At 43.1% G+C, this 17,863-nt stretch overlaps 1 protein-coding gene across 3 annotated transcripts in view; it reads left to right on the top strand.

The window, feature by feature from the left end:
- LOC141797603 (lissencephaly-1 homolog) overlaps positions 1–17,650 on the top strand; it is a 40,088-nt gene extending 22,438 nt beyond the window's left edge. For all 3 annotated transcript variants that reach the window (XM_074679142.1, XM_074679144.1, XM_074679143.1), the window contains exons 3-11: positions 1,771–1,855; positions 4,982–5,056; positions 5,790–5,996; positions 9,123–9,291; positions 10,344–10,446; positions 10,566–10,794; positions 12,507–12,608; positions 12,726–12,882; positions 13,761–17,650. In XM_074679142.1, the coding sequence (XP_074535243.1) occupies positions 1,771–1,855; positions 4,982–5,056; positions 5,790–5,996; positions 9,123–9,291; positions 10,344–10,446; positions 10,566–10,794; positions 12,507–12,608; positions 12,726–12,882; positions 13,761–13,834 (1,201 nt within the window). In that variant the 3' untranslated portion in view covers positions 13,835–17,650. The remainder of the gene's footprint in view (positions 1–1,770; positions 1,856–4,981; positions 5,057–5,789; positions 5,997–9,122; positions 9,292–10,343; positions 10,447–10,565; positions 10,795–12,506; positions 12,609–12,725; positions 12,883–13,760) is intronic.
- Positions 17,651–17,863: the final 213 nt, after the last annotated feature.

Genomic DNA, 17,863 nt, shown 5'->3' with positions numbered 1-17,863 from the left:
GCGTCGAGTCCTGAGGCAGGCAGCCCGTCAGAGGTGTAGATAACCTCCTGCTAACCTTGAGCTTTAATAAGGCCTGTGCCTGTTGTCATGGGGATTCAGGTGGGCAGAGGGAGATGTGGGGTGCAGCATGCAGAACTGACCGTGAGGGCACAGGGGGCACAGGCTGGGCTGACAGATTGTGCCCCCACCCCCTCCACATGGGCATCTCAAAGCCTGGCCTGCTCGACAGCTTGTCTGGCCCCTCCTGGCATTAATGGTGGAGTTGAGCGTCCACACATGCAGGCAGACTGGAATAAGGAAGTATGACGTTAGCATTAGTTAAACTGGTGTTTTATTACACCTTTATGAGTCAGTGTTTGTCTGTCTGCTGCATGTTATCGTAGCAGTTGCTCAATTTTTACCTCATACGTCATCTGATTGAAAATGAACTGTAAACAAAGTGTGAGAGGCGAATACTGCGCTGGTGAAAAGAGAAACCACAGAACACGTTCAACAACAATCAGCATTTTTACAGAGGGAGATTAAAAGTCATGGTTTTCCCCACTACTGCTAACTTCTTCTTCACTGGGTTATGGGTCTGCAGTCTTTCTGTCACGTGTGAAAAATCTACATTTAAAGAGCAATAAATGCCAAATATGACTTCTTCACTTCAGTTGTTTAATTGTGGACACAATAGATACCTCACAATATCTCCATCAACTATTTTCTATATCAGGACACAGTAATTATGTGAAAAATGTATGTTTCTCAGAAAAAAATGCGGAACTGGTCCTTTTGATGTGTTTGTTGACGCCTGTGTTGATAAAAGTTAGTCATTACTTTCTGAATGGGTCGTTGCGAACGTCAAAAAGAGCAGAATAAATAATTAACTTTTCTGCACCCTCATGAACACATAATGAAATGGAAAATAAAAGCCTGAACCATGAGACCCACAGACCTGGACCTCATTAATAAGTCGAGGTAAATTGAGCTGCTGCTGAGGCTGCAGTCGTAAAGCAGACCTGTTAGTGTGTGAGTGTACAGTGTGTGTAAGCTGTGTGTGTGTTTCCATTTTGGCCGCCCATAAAATAAAAACAGGAAGAGTGAAAGACAGTCTCCTTTCTCTTCTCTTTCAGCTCTGCCTTTCTGGTCTTTTGTTTGTCCTATCTGTACATCTGCTCTAACATATTTAAAATTCTGAGACGGTCACACACCTGATATGAAAGGTGAGTGTCTTAAAATATCCACATGTCCATGAAAGAAGCTGAGGTGGAGTTAGGTATAAATAACTAGATGCAAATAGGGATTATCTCACCTGTGTTTTCTATGTCCTACCTGTGTTTCTCTGTATAACGCAGGATCTGCACTGACTCTTTTTTCCTGATATCTTTACCACAGGGAGTCATCCCTCTCCATGATTTGCCCACAGCAACAAGAGCTCATTATAGAAACCAGACAGATGTGATCTCGATTTGTGTCAAATGGGCAGAGAGGGTGGTGTGTGTGCGTGTGTGTGTGAGTGTGTGATCAGGAGACTGTCTATCTTGGTTGTGCAAAGTATACACCGCAATAGTGCACGCAGAGCACTTTTATTATACAGCTAGAAGCGTGATAACAGTCTGAGTGTGTGAAAGCGTGAGCAATTTCCATCTCTGTCTGTCACGTGTTCATTTTTTTTGTCTGTTTTACAGTGAGTGCAACTCCATTTCCAGGCACTTCCCCAAAAACTCAAGCATCTATCTCGTCTGCTGATCAGAAGAACTAATTACTCGTCCTCTTTGTCTGTTTCAGAAATCGAGCAATAGCTGATTATCTACGTTCCAATGGATATGAAGAGGCGTATTCCACTTTCAAGAAGGAGGCGGAATTAGATAATGTGAGTAGACCGAGGGTGGACACATACATCCGTACCGTCAATCAGGCTAATTTATACACACAATCATGCCCCTGATTTGTTCTTAATTTGTCCTTTTAGTTAACACGTTCATGAGTGTGACCGAGAGCACCTGCATCCAATTATGGTGGTCTCTGTCTGATTAGGGGGTCTCTGCTGGGAGCTCCTGCTGACTAGTCTTCTCCAGAGTCTTTGTGCATCATTCAAGTTGTTGGCTGTGAATGTGGTTAGATTAGCCTCAGTGGCTCCTTTTAATAACATAGATCTGTACGATCAACATCTGCTGTGCCATGAAGTCAGCGGGCTCCTTTAAAGTGATACTCCGGGATGGAACAAGTTGGGTCCTATCACAAGGTTTAGGGCAGAAATTACCCCTACAGCAGTGTTTTTGTGCAGCAGAAGCCCAGGGCGCACACACCAAACACTCCCTCCCTGCTCGTCAGCCAGTTTCCTCTGCTCTCAGACCGGGCCATATTTTACTTGACCAAAAACACAAATAAACAGACTCTCACTGAAAAAATCTGATATCGGTCTGCATTCACGCTTTATTTAGAGAATTTTCAGCGCATTGCTTTCACACAAAAACACCTCTAATAAGGCTCTAGTTCTCATCGTGTCTCTTCGTCCTGGCAGACTACCTGCGTTTGTTTATATCTGGCACGCCGTGCGCACGGACTGATACACTAAGCGGTGAGCGCCTCGTACCCAGCTGTGGCTCTGCAGCGGAGGTAGCGCCGTTTTACTACACGATGAGAACTAGAGCCTTATTTAGCGGTGTTTTTGTGTGAAAGTGATGCGCTGAAAATTCTCTAAATAAAGCGTGAATGCGCCCCATATCAGATTTTTTCGGTGGGAGTCCGTTTATTTGTGTTTTTGGTCAAGTAAAAAATGGCCCCGTCTGAGTGCAGAGGAAACCGGTAGAGGAGCAGGAAGAGGGTGTTTGATGCGAGCGCTCTGGGCTTCTGCTGCACAAAATCACTGCTGTAGGGGTAATTTCTGCTCTAAACCTTGTGATAGGACCCACCTTGTTCCATCCCGGAGTATCACTTTAAAGAAATCCTCTGACATACTGTTTGCGAGTCTGGATTGAATTATGTATGAATAAGAGCTGAGTCAAGTCAGTTTTATTTATAGGCAAAGATTAAAAAAAAGTAATCAACACTGTTTATGTACTCTGAAGATTGGATTTCCAATTTTTGGAGCCAAAATGTGCATGAACAGAATTCTGATGTATGTCTATTTGTCTTGAAAATCACAACAATAGAGCCAGGAAGGTCAATTGTTAAACAAATTCATGATTCTCATCATGTTTTTTTTTTTGCTTTTTAGCCATAAACTCATACCACTCGCGATTGTTCACCCCCCCCCCTCTCTCTTTTGTGACTCCTCTTCCTCTCCCACCTTGTGCTCACATGAGGCCCCCCTGCCTCTCCATCCATACCTCTCCAGACGTCTTCTCCGCAGCAGCCCTGTGGAAGCAGGCTGAATAATAGATGAACGGCATGAAAGAATAGGTGCTCCCTGTCGAGTAGAGGCGTTCAGTCACACACACCATAGCAGCTTTATGCCAACAATGAAGTAGCCAAATACTTTGACATTTTATAAACAATGAGGTTGTTTCATTATGAATGCAATGTTCTTTGACATTTCCCTTCCTGTCTCTGACATCTTGAGTTCAAGATCACAGTAAATGCTAAGAAGAGCGTTGTACACTTTCAGGTTTTCACAGAAAGAATTATTCATAAGTGTCCTGTTCGGTTTTACTTTTATGCAGCTTTAAAGAATCTGACATTTATACATACGCATGCATGGCTGCTACCTACTGTTAGGAGAGGGGTGCTGCTGTGAAGTCTGGCACAGTCCTGTGTGTGTGTTTGTGTGTGTGTGTGTGTGTGTGTGTGTGTGTGTGTGTGTGTGTGTGTGTGTGTGTGTGTTGTGTGTGTGTGTGTGTGTGTGTGTGTGTGTGTGTGTTGTGTGTGTGTTGTTATGTGTGTCTCTGTTTGCGGCGTTGTAATGGGCAGACTCTCCTGGCAGATGGCAGATTAGATGATGGCAGACTTGTCCACACTGGATTCCCCGCACTCTCCCTCTGTGTTTTCTTTCTCCTTTATTTCTCCGCTCCCACCAATCATATCTTTGTCCTTATCGACACCTCACGCTAGTCACCTTGACTCATTGAGAAGTGTTTAATACAGGCATTGGGGGTGTCGCTGGCTCTCCACACCTCAAGGATGTCTTCTTTGTTTCCAGCCTGGGCTGAAGAGCTAGCTGTGAAATTGGAGCGAATGGTTAATTTTCCCCCTCACTGACACCCGTAGCTGTCTGTCGGTGTGGGTTTTTGACGCTTTGATAGTAACAGCCTTAAGGCATCACTGTACAGGATGGCAGAAAATCTGTTGAATTAGGTTTTAGAGCAAGACTACGCCCAACAACCCAGAAACAGTCATTCACGGAAAAGAAAAAAGTCACCGTATTTTTAGCAAGCTAATGATCAATCAGTCAACATGCTGTACAGCCGTGTAGATGATGATGCGAGTTATCATTGGTCACAGCAGCAGTCTGAGTGCAGTGACCAAGACAACATACCACCACATTCCTTGTGTCCTTCTTGGCAGTAAGAAGGCGACTGTGCGTGCCATGAGGGCTGTTATGTAAAAGGTAGTGGCCAGCTCGTGGTATTAGCCCGCAGGTGGAATCAGGCGTCTGTCTGCCAGGACGGCCACAAGTTAACTTCCACCGCTACCTCCAGGACCGGGTGTGTGGCTGTAAGCTGCCTAAGCCCTTCTTGTCTGCAGGAGATTAGCTTGTGTGAGAAGGATTAGGACTACGGTGTGTGTTTATGTGTGTGCAGTATGCATGTGTTTGTGTTGCTGTGCTGTACAGTAGGTTGGCGGTGTCTGGCAGTCAGAGCTGGCCTGTGAGGGGTGTGTAAATAATTCCCTGTTCTTTCTGACTATAGCCAAAGACCTCAGCATGTCACCCCAGCTGGCCCCCCTCCCACAGGCCTCCCTGAGAATGCTGAGCCCTCCGCTTTGATTGGCTTTCTTTGTATGTTTGCCTGATATCTTCTTCTTTTTGTCTCAACCCCCTCCCCCCTCTTTTTGACAGAATGAAGAATTGGATAAGAAGTACGCCGGCCTTTTGGAAAAGAAATGGACCTCAGTCATCAGATTACAAAAGAAGGTTTGTGGCGTTTGGGTTGCTGTAGAAAGCTTGTGGGGATTGTAGTCTTGTGAATGGTTTGTGACACGATTGCTGAATCCACGGTTTACACTAAAAGGAAGTCTTAACAAGGCATAGAAAGCTTTAATCCAACAGTTAATACTTTTTAATTTGTTTAAAACCAACTACAACTTCAAAAGCAACTTTTTATCACCTGGTTTATTCACACCCTGCTGGTTTAATACTCTGACATGTAGTGGTACTGGAGAATTTAGGCCTTAACCACACGTATGTGGATATATTCCTTAACGCACATTTTTCTGTCCAATTGGGCCTTTCAACCACACGAACACGGCGATTTCACCCACTTAAACAGAGATTTTTAAAAACAGATAAAAAAATGAAGAGTGGATCCGTGTAGTGGTGTTAAACAGAGCTGGTGTTGACGCGATGACGTCAAGCGCCTAGCAACAAGTCACTGTGTTTGACTGCGCATGCTCAAAACGTTCTTCTTCTATGGTTTTCACATTTTGCTAACCTGCCACTTATCGGCCAGGCACAGCATTGCAGGCTTCAGAGGCGATGGTTTTCAGTTTGGCCTCTTCGTATGGTCAGAGATATTTCTGTGGTGTGGACGGAGATTTTTTTTAAACGAGGACAAAGATATCCGATCAAAAAAATATCCATATACGTGTGGTTCAGGCCTTACTCTTTGAGTATCCACGTTGTTCATTAGCTCTTGTACACCCCACAGGTGATGGAACTTGAATCCAAACTGAATGAAGCTAAAGAGGAGATCACCCTGGGCGGGCCCGTAACTCAGAAGCGTGACCCCAAAGAGTGGATCCCACGCCCGCCAGAAAGGTACGCACTGAGTGGCCACCGCAGTCCAGTTACCCGGGTCATCTTCCACCCTGTCTTCAGCGTCATGGTGTCAGCCTCTGAGGATGCAACAATAAAGGTCAGTGCTGTATACCTCAAGACTTTATACAATCACATTACAGTCTGTCTTTTTTGTCTGTTTAATGCCTCTAAACCTTTTATCAGGTGCATGTGAGCGACTAGCAGACCACTGAAGCAGCTGAACAGGTTCATGCTTAGGATTAAAGCAGCCCAGGCTCAGTCACAGGACACAGGACACAGGAGTGGTCTTTATAATTTATTGCCTGCTCGATGATGGCAGCTCTTCCACGCACAGCCTCTTCTCACTCTGCTGAGCGCTGCTCCTCCTTTTCATCTATTATTCTTGATTCTCGAGCAGTTTCTCGCCGCACTCACCTTCCCAGACACGCCCTTGATCTCTTATCTCTCCGTCAACCGCTTTTTTTCCTAGACTCCATACAGTAACTCCACAGTTTGTCTTTGGGCTATTTTAGCAGCAGCAGGTCTCCCTCGCCTCGCTAAACAATGCCAATACTCTGTTGAGCAGTTTGTTCTGCATACTTTATTCATGAGACAATGAGAGACATGTGTACATTTCAACTCCACCCACACAGCAGGGATTCCTCTCTACTGCGTTTAGGCATTTTTTTTCCTCCTTCTCCCAAATCTCCCCCTCCTCCTTCCCTCTGCAGTCTCCGCCCTCCAGCATCCTGCTTCATTTATCTTCCACTTACGGCATCAGCTGCCACAGCTTGACTACCCTCCACTAGAGGATCCATCCCTCATGAGGAGGCAGACCTGGGCCCACAATCTAAGCTTCATCTCTGCTGCTTTGCTCCTTTTTCCGGTTTCCTCCTCTCTCTGTTATGGCTGGCCTCTCTCTGTGCCCTACTTTCTTGCTTCTTGATAGGTCTGATAAATTTTTAACTTGAGAGTAGACCTTGTGCTCATTGCACTGCCTCTCTCACTGCTGAGCCTGGTAACAACACCGAGCCACCATTCCAGTTTTTAACCATCTGATGGACCTAGATTTACATCTCATATTTATTTTTATGAGAAGGGTGTGTTTGTTTGTTTTTCTGGGGTGTTTTTACTAACTAAGAAGAGTATCTGCAGTGTCAGGGACAGCGAGGGACAGGTCATCAATGAACATCAGGTTAATGTAAAGTTAATGTGTTGAAAACCCAAAGAGTTGCCCAAAATGAGTCTCATTTTTGTCAAGAGCTGAGTGCAAAGATAATAAACACACCTGCCTGGATGGTCTATATTAAGCAAAAATGTAAACGTTCAGAGATTGGGCGTTGGCCTGTATAGATGTTTTCAGGGATTATCATGTTTGTTTGCTATAAACAACTTACTGCTAAGACTTCGTTTTCCATGTGCTGTGTTGGTTACTGTCTAACTATCAACTAAAGGAGCAGGGACAGCGGTACCTTGCAGAACAGTTCAGGTAGAGATGTTTCAGCTGTTGCAGCCAGCAGGGGAGACACTGAGCAAACTCTGGGTGCCCTCTAACATGCTGCTGTCCCCTCATGTGAAAGAGCTCTTTAGCTAAAGCTAAAACTAATGAGCATTGGTTACTGGAGCTAATGACTGTACATACTTGCAGAAGATTGCCAATGTTTGAGGTATTTCCTTGTTGGAGAAAATATTTATTACATTAGCCCTTTAGCTGATTAGTTGACAGTATATCTGCTCACCAAAGTAGGAACATATGAACGACGAGGCATCTCCCTGGAGCGGGTTGTGAGTCAAAGTTTTCTTTCAGGTTTTGAGACACTTGCAACATCACTAAATTAACAGAGTAAGTATTTAACATCCAGCCCATAAAGCTCTGATATTTCTTTAAAAAAAGAACATTTCCCTTCCCATAAGTCAATTTTTTATATTCACTTCTGTTCATTTCTCTGCCCTTGGTTTTGTTTACACCCTTAAAGTGATATTCCGGGATGGAACAGGTTGGGTCCTATCACAAGGTTTAGGGCAGAAATTACCCCTACAGCAGTGTTTTTGTGCAGCAGAAGCCCAGGGCGCACACACCAAACACTCCCTCCCTGCTCCTCTGCCGGTTTCCTCTGCTCTCAGACCGGGCCATTTTTTACTTGACCAAAAACACAAATAAACGGACTCCCACCGAGAAACTCTGATATCGGTCTGCATTCACGCTTTATTTAGAGAATTTTCAGCGCGTTACTTTCACACAAAAACACCGCTAAATAAGGCTCAAACAAGTGCAGAGAGCTGAGGTGTCAGCGCACTCATTTCTTGGTGTTGTATCATTGTTGGTCTTGACATCATGATAAAAAAGTAGAAAGGATCTGAGCTGTCGAGCTCTGTTGTTAAAGGGCCTGGCACTGTGCCGTCAGGAATGGTTGGTGACACAGTGTTGAGTTACAGGTAGTTAATGGATTATGTTTGCGTAAGCTTAACACCGTTTTCTGTGAGTAGACTGCTCAACCTGCTGTACCTCCAAACACATTAGCTGCACTGATCTTCTCCTGGATAAACCCCTCCTGCACTTTGTACCTCGCAGCCATCTGTACCATCTGTAGCTTCCTTTTGGGGGGTGGCAGAGGGACTAGACAGAGGGGGGAGGAGAGTGGGGTCTTCTGTCACCGTCTGCCCAAAATCCCCCACCCCAAGAGGGTAACCAAGGAGGGTTTATCCCCTCCATGACAAACCGTCTGTCTCCTTCAAAGCCAGAGACGAAACAGCTTTCTGAGGCTAGAAACCAGGCTTACCACTGTTTGCTCCTCTGTCTGTTCTCCAGCTGGCAGAGCCACACGCTTCACAATGAAATGTCTCTGTTTTTAATCAGGACTTACTGTAACCCCAGTCATCCTGGCTCATGCATCACTGTCATTAAAAAAGTAATACATCTCCTGATCTGGGAGTCAGTATGCAGAGTGTGTGGTGTCTGCAAACACCAGGCTCGATCAGTTGAAACAGTGAAACTGAATCCCTCAACCATTAGCATTTCTAATTGTTGGAACATGATATGACTTCTCTGGACAGCTTGGCTCTGATATCTCAGCCTGTTTTGGCTGCTGGACAGTTCAGCCAAGGAGGGAGATGACACAGGGCCACAGGTGATGATACCTGGGTGTTTTTTGTCATGTGGAGTGGATTCGGTTCATGACAATGGTGGAAAAACTCTGAATTCGTTCTCTATCGTGCTGATTAATTGATATATTCTGTTCGACAGGTATGGGACTATGAGACGGGAGACTTTGAACGCACACTGAAGGGCCACACAGACTCTGTGCAGGACATCTCGTTTGACCAAACCGGCAAACTGCTAGCATCCTGCTCTGCAGACATGACTATCAAACTGTGGGATTTCCAAGGCTTTGAGTGCATCAGGACCATGCATGGTAAGAAAAAGAAATCACTGGATATTTCCTGTAATTTCCATGACCCCCTTATTTCTAATTTGACCAATATATAAACAGTTAGACACACCTCTGTTTGTTTTGTCTTCATAAGCAGTCATAGCATAAATCTACTCTATGACTGAACACAGGACTCAGTTGGTGTGGATGCTTTTTGTTTTCACATTGATGAGCTTCAGTCTGCCCCAGTTCACACCAAGCAGCTGTGGTTTAAACCACTGTTGATTACTGTCTGTTATAGCAAAACTGTCTTTTTTGGACTCACAGCTTCACATTGTTGTTGGTCCTTTTTGTTATGAATAAGTGCATGACCTTAGGGCACACGTTTTCAAACAGATGAGCTCCAGAAACACAGTCAGGCTCAGACATCTCTATTAAACTTATTCCCAGCTTCGACCCCCACCTGACGCCTTTCTTAGTTGTTTATTTTTTCTTTACTTCCATTCACCTACTCAACCTTCTTCCATGTTTCAGCCACTCCTCCTTTTTAACATCTTAAAAAAATATAAAAGGCTAACAGAGGAAGTAGATTACTGCCGATCTGGAAAGCGGAGTAATTATCCCCTTCAGCACCAGATAGCACTTAACTGTGTAGCTGTGTAGCTACACACACACACACACACACACACACACACACACACACACACACACTCACTCACTCACAAGTTAAGCTGCCCCTTTGGAGTATACTTACTGTTGTCTTCATCTGTTTAGCAGCTTAAATATGGCACAGTGTTTAGGTAATTAGGCATCTCTCGTTCTTTGTGGTGCAGAGAAAGCCCCGGCATAATGTTCCGCTTCTTTAGTCGTGTATTTGGAAATAACGACCAAACCCTGGTTGTTGGCGCTGTTACTGGCTAGATATTTTTTTCTTTTTCTTTGTTTTCAAAGAAGTTTTAGAAATATGATCCATCTGTTTGAACAAAGACTTCAGAGATAGTCTGTTGTTTTCTGAAATGGTGCAGAACACTGTGTTGATAATAAAGCATTACAGTGGTTAGTTTTTGAGCAACTCTTGTTTTTGTCTTTTTCAGGACATGACCACAATGTCTCGTCTGTAGCCATCATGCCCAACGGAGACCACATTATCTCTGCCTCCAGGGATAAAACCATGAAAATGTGGGAGGTGGCAACTGGGTACGCAGGCTCATAGACATTCTTTAAACCTCTGTTTGAGTTTTTATAATATGATGTTCAGATTGATTGATCCACTCTGACAATATGATGACGATATGCTCACGTTTGTCATTTATCAGGTACTGTGTGAAGACCTTCACAGGCCACAGGGAGTGGGTCCGTATGGTGCGGCCCAACCAGGACGGCACACTGATTGCTAGCTGCTCCAATGACCAGACTGTGCGTGTGTGGGTCGTAGCATCCAAAGAGTGCAAGGCTGAGCTGCGGGAGCACGAACATGTGGTGGAATGTATCTCTTGGGCACCAGAGAGCGCCTACCCCACCATCCAAGATGCCACAGGCACCGAGGTAAACAACCGCTCCAAGCTCCTTTGTCTCTTTAAATTCAACTTCTTCAAAAACTGTTGATCTATACATCAATCATCACACATTCTTGACAGCTTGTAACAGATATCATCAAACCAAATAAGCTTTCATTGAACATGTAGTGTGGTAATGAATTTCAAACCTGCGGATGATTGGCAGGTTGTTCCTTCTTTAATAGCCACATTAGTAAGTCTCATAAATCACCACACAGACTATTAACCATGTGAACAGACAGTTTGAATGAAGTGTTTTGGGGATGCATATCTCTACACACACACCAAACTTTAAAGGAATATCAGCATGGCCTAGAGTCAGATAAGACTCCCCCCCTCATGTCTCCTGATCTCAGGCGTATCCAATCATCCTCTTGTCAGATTAAAACAGTATTTGCCCTGAAAAAGCTGTCTTAGTCTAACCTGTGAGCAGCGAAAAAACAGTTCATTTACACACAAGTAAATGAGACAAGGTTTATGAGTTTTTTCTCCTTCATAGATTAAAATAAATGAAGAGGCAGTCCATCCCGGCCTGTTAAAGCTCAGGGTTGGAGTCTGACGCCAGAGAGACACCTGAAGTCATAGATGTTCCACTTCTTTTTGTTTAAGGCATTTTGTGTTCAGTGAAGTTTTTTCTTTGTTGTAACACTGTCTCCTGGCAAATAGTCTGCTTTATTTACTTTTTAAACAGTGCCACATTGGTAAGGAGCATGCATTTGTGGGATGAGAAGCAGAGCTGAGTTTGTGGGTTGTGCACATAAAAAATGTGCCAAATCTTCTCTGATGATAACAAACAGAGGCAAAGACCAAAGCAACAGTGTCTTTTGTCAGGGCATTGTTGCCATGGATACTACTCTATTCAGACCCAGCATCATGTCAAGGTTCTGCTCACTACACAGTATCTCTTCACTCCCATGTCCATCAAATTTTCCTGAAACTGGTTCATCTTTTCTGGGTCTAATACATTGAGCTGTTAGAACAGCACAGAGACTTTTCTACTAACTTGGTACAGCTTTACAAGCAGCATCAGAGCCCAAACCAGCTTTGTATCAACCTCTGATTCTGGTTTCTAAGAGCAACATCTGTTTTCCAACAGCTCTATTTTGGAAACACACAGGGCATAAAAATTGTTGAGGTAAAACTTCAAAAATAAAGATTAAAGAAACAGAGTTACGAAATGTACAAAGTCTAACAGAGAAGATCTTTGTGTGATTGAAACTAAACAAATCTGATCTTGTTTACTGGACATTTACCTCAGGGCAGAACGATTATATCCAAATATCAATTTTATAATTAGCCTTTTTAAATATGATTTGAGGTCATTTTATTTCAAAACGTTATCAGACTGCAGAAGTGGAACACAGACTCATCGGCTCTGTTGATCGCTTAGATGCACCTCTCAGCCTGTTTAAATCTGTCTCCACTGGTGCGGCTAAAATCATCAGGCATGTAATGACTGGGCTCCCGGCATGATTTTCAACAGCTCTGCAACATTGTTTGTGTTTACAGCACTGTGTGACCATGGCAGCAGTTTTTTGTGGCACACAAGTCCCAGTTTCTTTGTTTGTTTATTCATTTTTTAGGCATTTTAGTGAAGCTGAAACTACTAAAGGTCACACAGTATATTTGAAGAAATTGTCAGATGAAAAACAGCTTAAAAGAAAGTGCCACCCCTTAATTTTTTTTTTTCTGCTCATTTAGTCCAAGAAGAGTGGTAAGCCTGGCCCCTTCCTGCTGTCTGGCTCCAGAGACAAGACCATCAAGATGTGGGATGTTAGCATTGGCATGTGCCTTATGACACTGGTGAGATCCATTTCTGCGTAAAGGTCTTTGCAGTGTAAACCATGTTTCTGTCAGATGGAGTGAATTCTCTTTAGGTCTTGATTGAGATGTACTGATTGGTGTCTGTTTCTCCTATAGGTTGGCCATGACAACTGGGTGCGTGGTATCCTCTTCCACCCTGGAGGCAAATTCATTGTGACCTGTGCAGACGATAAGACCTTAAGGATCTGGGACTACAAGAACAAGCGCTGCATGAAAACCCTGTGTGCCCACGAACACTTTGTTACCTCTCTGGGTAAGCAGCCCCTCTCGCCACATGCAGCCTCCTCCAGGCTTCTCTTTGACCGGTTTTCCTCTTGGGGTGCAGCAGGAGCATCTTTTTTCCATCCTCACTGGACAATGAAGCTGCTTTCACAAATATCTGCCGTTGCCAAAGGTTTAATATTTGTAAAGCAGCTCAGTTTTTCCATCATAGTGTTTGGAGTCCTGGGGGTTGCGGGCAGCTGGGGGTTTAAGAGGTAAAAGAGCTCAAGGATTTTCCTGCTTCCCCCTCCCCATATCTGCAGCTTTTCAGTAGATCAAGGCTGGGGAACTCTCATGAGAAGCTCTTCAGCCAACTTTTGCTTGGCAGGCTGTTTGAAAACCAGTCCTTGTAAATCCTGTTTCAAACAAAGAGGATAGCGCTCTGAGCTATTGATGTGATGAATTTTTGAGCAGTGTGGGAACGATAAAGCCTTTTTTGTTTTACATCATTGAGACAAAAAAGGTATTTTTTTCCTATTTTCGAAAGTATTCACATGTCTGTACACAGAATACAAAACCTCTAATGGACTGTTGCAGTCGCTGATAATCAGACTTTGTCCCTGATGGTTTCAGCCTGACATCATTTGTGGGTTAGATCATTTTTCAGAGGTGTTTTCTTTTGGTATTTCCCACACAATCAGGAGTTAGAAGTGTGTTCAGCCCACTTCCTTTTTCTATTGGAAACAAAAGCCACCGCAGCTTTACGCTGATATCCTTTAGAGATCAGAGAAACCTGCAGCTTTTTCTATAACGCCACATAAAGATCAAGTGACAACAGCAAAGAGGTAGCATATGAGTAAGGATGACATAAAACTATTGTTCATTTTTTAGTTTGTCTTTGTTCTGATTATGTTTCTGTTTGCTCCACAGATTTCCACAAGGCTGCACCCTACGTGGTCACTGGGAGTGTAGATCAAACAGTAAAAGTGTGGGAGTGCCGCTGATTTGGACCTAGGATTGGACCATCACAACGATTACCCATGCGCTCCTCTGGATCCAACCTCCCATCTCCCCCTTTTATCCCCCTTCCCCCCTCACCTGATCCAAACCTCACCCGCACACCGTCATCATCATCATCTCCTCCGGCTGCACTTACCACCATCTTTCCATCGCTCTCTCTGGTCCAATAACTATTGTCCTTCTATGTAAATTATTCCTGGATGTAGATCGAGCTAAATGTTACACAAAAAAGTATTCTTGCATGGTAATCCAAAATTGTATACTGTAAATTTACATAACGTCTAGAAGTACCATAGGTTTACCACGGGGCTGGCCGTCTGTCACGCAGCCTTACCGACCAACCGAAGGCAGATGTTTTTGACTGGGTGTAAAATGTAGGGCACTAAAAACCGATAATTTAAGAAATGACAGTGTCTTTATGTGTAAGAATTATTTTTGTCTATTTTTTTATTTAGGATTTTGTTTTCTCTGTTATTTCTCTCCTTCACTGTCGTAGTCTGTTGGTGCCTAGCTTGGTGAAAGGTTGGAGAGAGAAGGCAGGAAAAAGCATAAATGATGCGTAAAGATGCGATTGTCTGTGGGGCTTTGTTATTGAAATAATCTGTAGCTTTATAACATCACTTCTCAAATGTGCATACCATTTCTCTCCATGTGGAACTAGGTAATATTTTAATGACTGTATATACGAATGTCTCAAACTCTTGTCCTTGGACCTCGGGGGCTTAAGAACAGCTTTGTACTCTTGTCATGGTGGCACATGGACCACTGATAGGCTTTAGGTAAATTTGTTCCATCTATTAGCTCTTAAAAGAAGAAGAAAGATCAATCTTTAAGAGTGTTTCTTGTGAATTAACCACACTGAGTTTTTCACAAGAGGATCCAATCATAAAAAGCAAGTCTGTCGGGCTGTTAGTAAGCACTCACAGTCACAGTGACACCTGAGCAGGGAGTTCAGGGATTACACCTGTTTAATCTTGAGCACTTCATTGTGTCTCCTTTTAGGAGATGAATCCCTGTAACCTTGCATGTCAGACTTTCACTGAACCGAAGTGCTGCTGTCTACTCCTAGTCCTCTTATCCAGTCAATCTTGGCACGGTGTGGTGTGCTATAGGACTTATGTAAAGTCAGAAGATGCTCTGATGCCCCATGGCGCCTCTGAAGGCCTCAAACAAAAGCCTCAGGTGGACGTAGACCTGCTGAAAGGAAGCATAAAAGCATGATGAGTCAAAGTGAGCCCCCAAGGTTTGCTGTCTGGTATGTGCAAAGATGTGTAATTCTGAGGGTAAAAATGGTTTTGAATAGAAAAATTCATTTTTTCTGTGAAAATATAAAATGTAAATTAAGGTAGTTATTAACAGATTTGGCAATTTTGTATAATCGCACTAAAGGATGAACTGGATGGGAATTAATGAATGGTGAGGAAAATGCTAGCAGCAGACATGCTGAGGGGTCTGTCGATGGTGTTTTGTCAGTAGAGAGGTCTGATGCTGACTCAGCTCCTGGATCAGATTTGAAGGAGAGTGCCAGGAACCAGAGCGGAGAGAATCTCTACAAACCGCCCTGCAGACAACATCATATGTATGCAATGATCTCTGAGTGGCTTTTCTCAAATGTTCAGCTGTTGATCTTTGTGGAGGGGTCGTTGTGAAACAGGAAGATTTGTGTTAAGACTGGATCTTACTCTAAACCAGTCCATACTGTAGAAACAACCATTCCACTCCTTGTGGAGGGCAGAAAAAAATGGAACACCTTGCTCCTAACTGTAGCTGACAAGGTTGTTTATTAATCTTGCACATCCCTCTTTTCACAAACTCTTTGGTCCTTGATTGATGATCAAAGACAACATTAAAATTTAATGCTGTTGATAAATGCATAAACCTATAATTTCTAATTAGCCTTTTCATTCCAATGCAGTTCTTGGCTAATAAAGAATTCAACTGCTTAACTGATCTTATCCTCGCTTCTTTGCCACATTTTTCCTCTTCCTATGTGTATTGGATGTGGTGATGTGCTGCTCAAGCTCCTGCTAGTGGCTACTGTGAGCCTAACGTGACCTGTTTATGTAGCACTGCTGCATGTAAACCTGTGCCGGAGGCAGAGCTGTCAGAACATTATCACCACTAAAGCTTAAATAATAGAGCCCTCCTATCAAAGGCAGATTGATTTAATGATCAGAGAACCACTCCAGTGTTCTCAAAGTACTTAAATATGTGGGAATCATGCATAGTTGGTACTATGCCGATAGAAAACTGATAAACCTCTTAAACTGCTGACAATTTCATTCCACAGCTAGCAGTGTAGCATAGCATTAAGAATGGACAAGCTAACCTGGCTCTCTGCGATGGTGCAATTCTATTGACTTACTTCATTAAGATTCCAAATAGACACCACCTAACACATGTTAATTCACAAGAAAACTGAAGAATTGAACAGTATACCATCAGAAGAGGAAATTGATTGTCAAAAACACAGAGAAATTCTCCTAATACTACTAACTGGCTGACAATAGAAGTGAATTTGATGATTTTTGGATGGTTCATTTGATGTTCTATCTTCTACCGAACCCTAAAAATTGGTCAAAATGTGTAGCATAAAAGGTAAATATTCTGTCACCAGCTAACTTTAGGATTGAGGAATTTCAACATGGACTGTTAGCAATTTCCCACCAAAGTAATTGTGCTAAGCTAAATGGCTGCTGGCTGGAATTGTGCATTTATGATGCACGTACAGCAGCCCTTAGTGAACATATACACTGTGGAAGCAGTTCCACTGGGGGCCTCTGTGTGCACTCCTAATAGTTCTGTAGACCTGATCAGCAATCTAAGTTTGTAACACAATGAGGAAGCATATTCCAAAAAAGCGGGCTCCTTTTTGCATTGCTGTGTCCTCTTTGAGTGTGTGGCTAGCTGAGTTCAGACAGCTCTGTTCAAAGGTTGTAGGGAGGCGTGTTCTCTGTGTGTGATGCAATATGAAGGTGTATATGCTCCTTCTGTAAATGCAACGGGATTGTGGCAGACTAGGATGTCCCAAAGGAGAAATCCTTTCCTTCAGGGAACAAAACTTGTCTCCATTTGATGTGTGCCCCATTAAAAAGTCTTTTCTTTTTCTTCAAGCTGTTATCTGTCCTCACTTCTAAGGAAGACTGGGTGGAAAACCAGCTCATTTTTTATATCATAAACTGGCATAGATGATTAAGATGCCAATTTGTTAAATGTTCTCGCTAAAGCCAAAAATGAGACATTTGTCAGTACAATCTGGTTTAGCTTGATGTGTTGGCCTCTTTCTTTAGGTCCAAGATTTTGAAAATGATGCTAGTTTCCTCAGGATCACGCTATGACATGCCAGACCGTAAAATGTAAATTAAAAACTGCTTCTCTTTGGTTTTACTAGGCCTAGAGGAAGCAAGTTCATCAAAGGTCAGGACGATGTGTGTTCTTTTTTTTGTAAAACTTGATGGATGCTACAACACAGCTACTTGTGTTATATGCAACTGTGTACCCTGTGGAAGAAAAATCGCCCTTTGCCATTCACAGGTCCCAAGCAATCCCTGTGCAGCACTGGTCAGGTGACTAAAGGGACTGACAGACAAGTTTCACCTGTCTGTTTCTCCCTGGCCTCAAGTTCACCTGTCCTTTTCTTTACCTGTCCATGAACCACATTGGAGGGCTTCAGACTGCACAACAAGCTCCTACAGGAGAGCTTGTGATGTTTTCGCCACTATGGTCTCACTCTTCACTCAGCAAACTGTTAACAATATACCTGGATGTCATTATTGTTTGCAATATAATAAAAGAAAAGAATCTGCATTTTTGTTGTCCTGAATTTTTTTTCGCAATTGTTTATTTTTCTTTCTTTCAGCTTCTTATTTTTACTTTTGAAGCGTGCATACACATTAAAAGAAAGCCTCTATGCTTATTTACTTCTAAAATTGCAGACATTGTTATTAATAAATCAATTAATAAATCTTTCTGTCTTTTAAAAAAATGTTTTAAGTTCTCACATAAATGATTTA

The sequence above is a fragment of the Halichoeres trimaculatus genome, unplaced genomic scaffold, assembly GCF_033239565.1.
Source record: "Halichoeres trimaculatus isolate MK-OKI-2021-1 unplaced genomic scaffold, fHalTri1.1 fHalTri1_scaffold_9, whole genome shotgun sequence".
Classification (NCBI taxonomy): Eukaryota; Metazoa; Chordata; class Actinopteri; order Labriformes; family Labridae; genus Halichoeres; species Halichoeres trimaculatus.
This window is presented reverse-complemented; position numbering and strand designations above follow the sequence as displayed.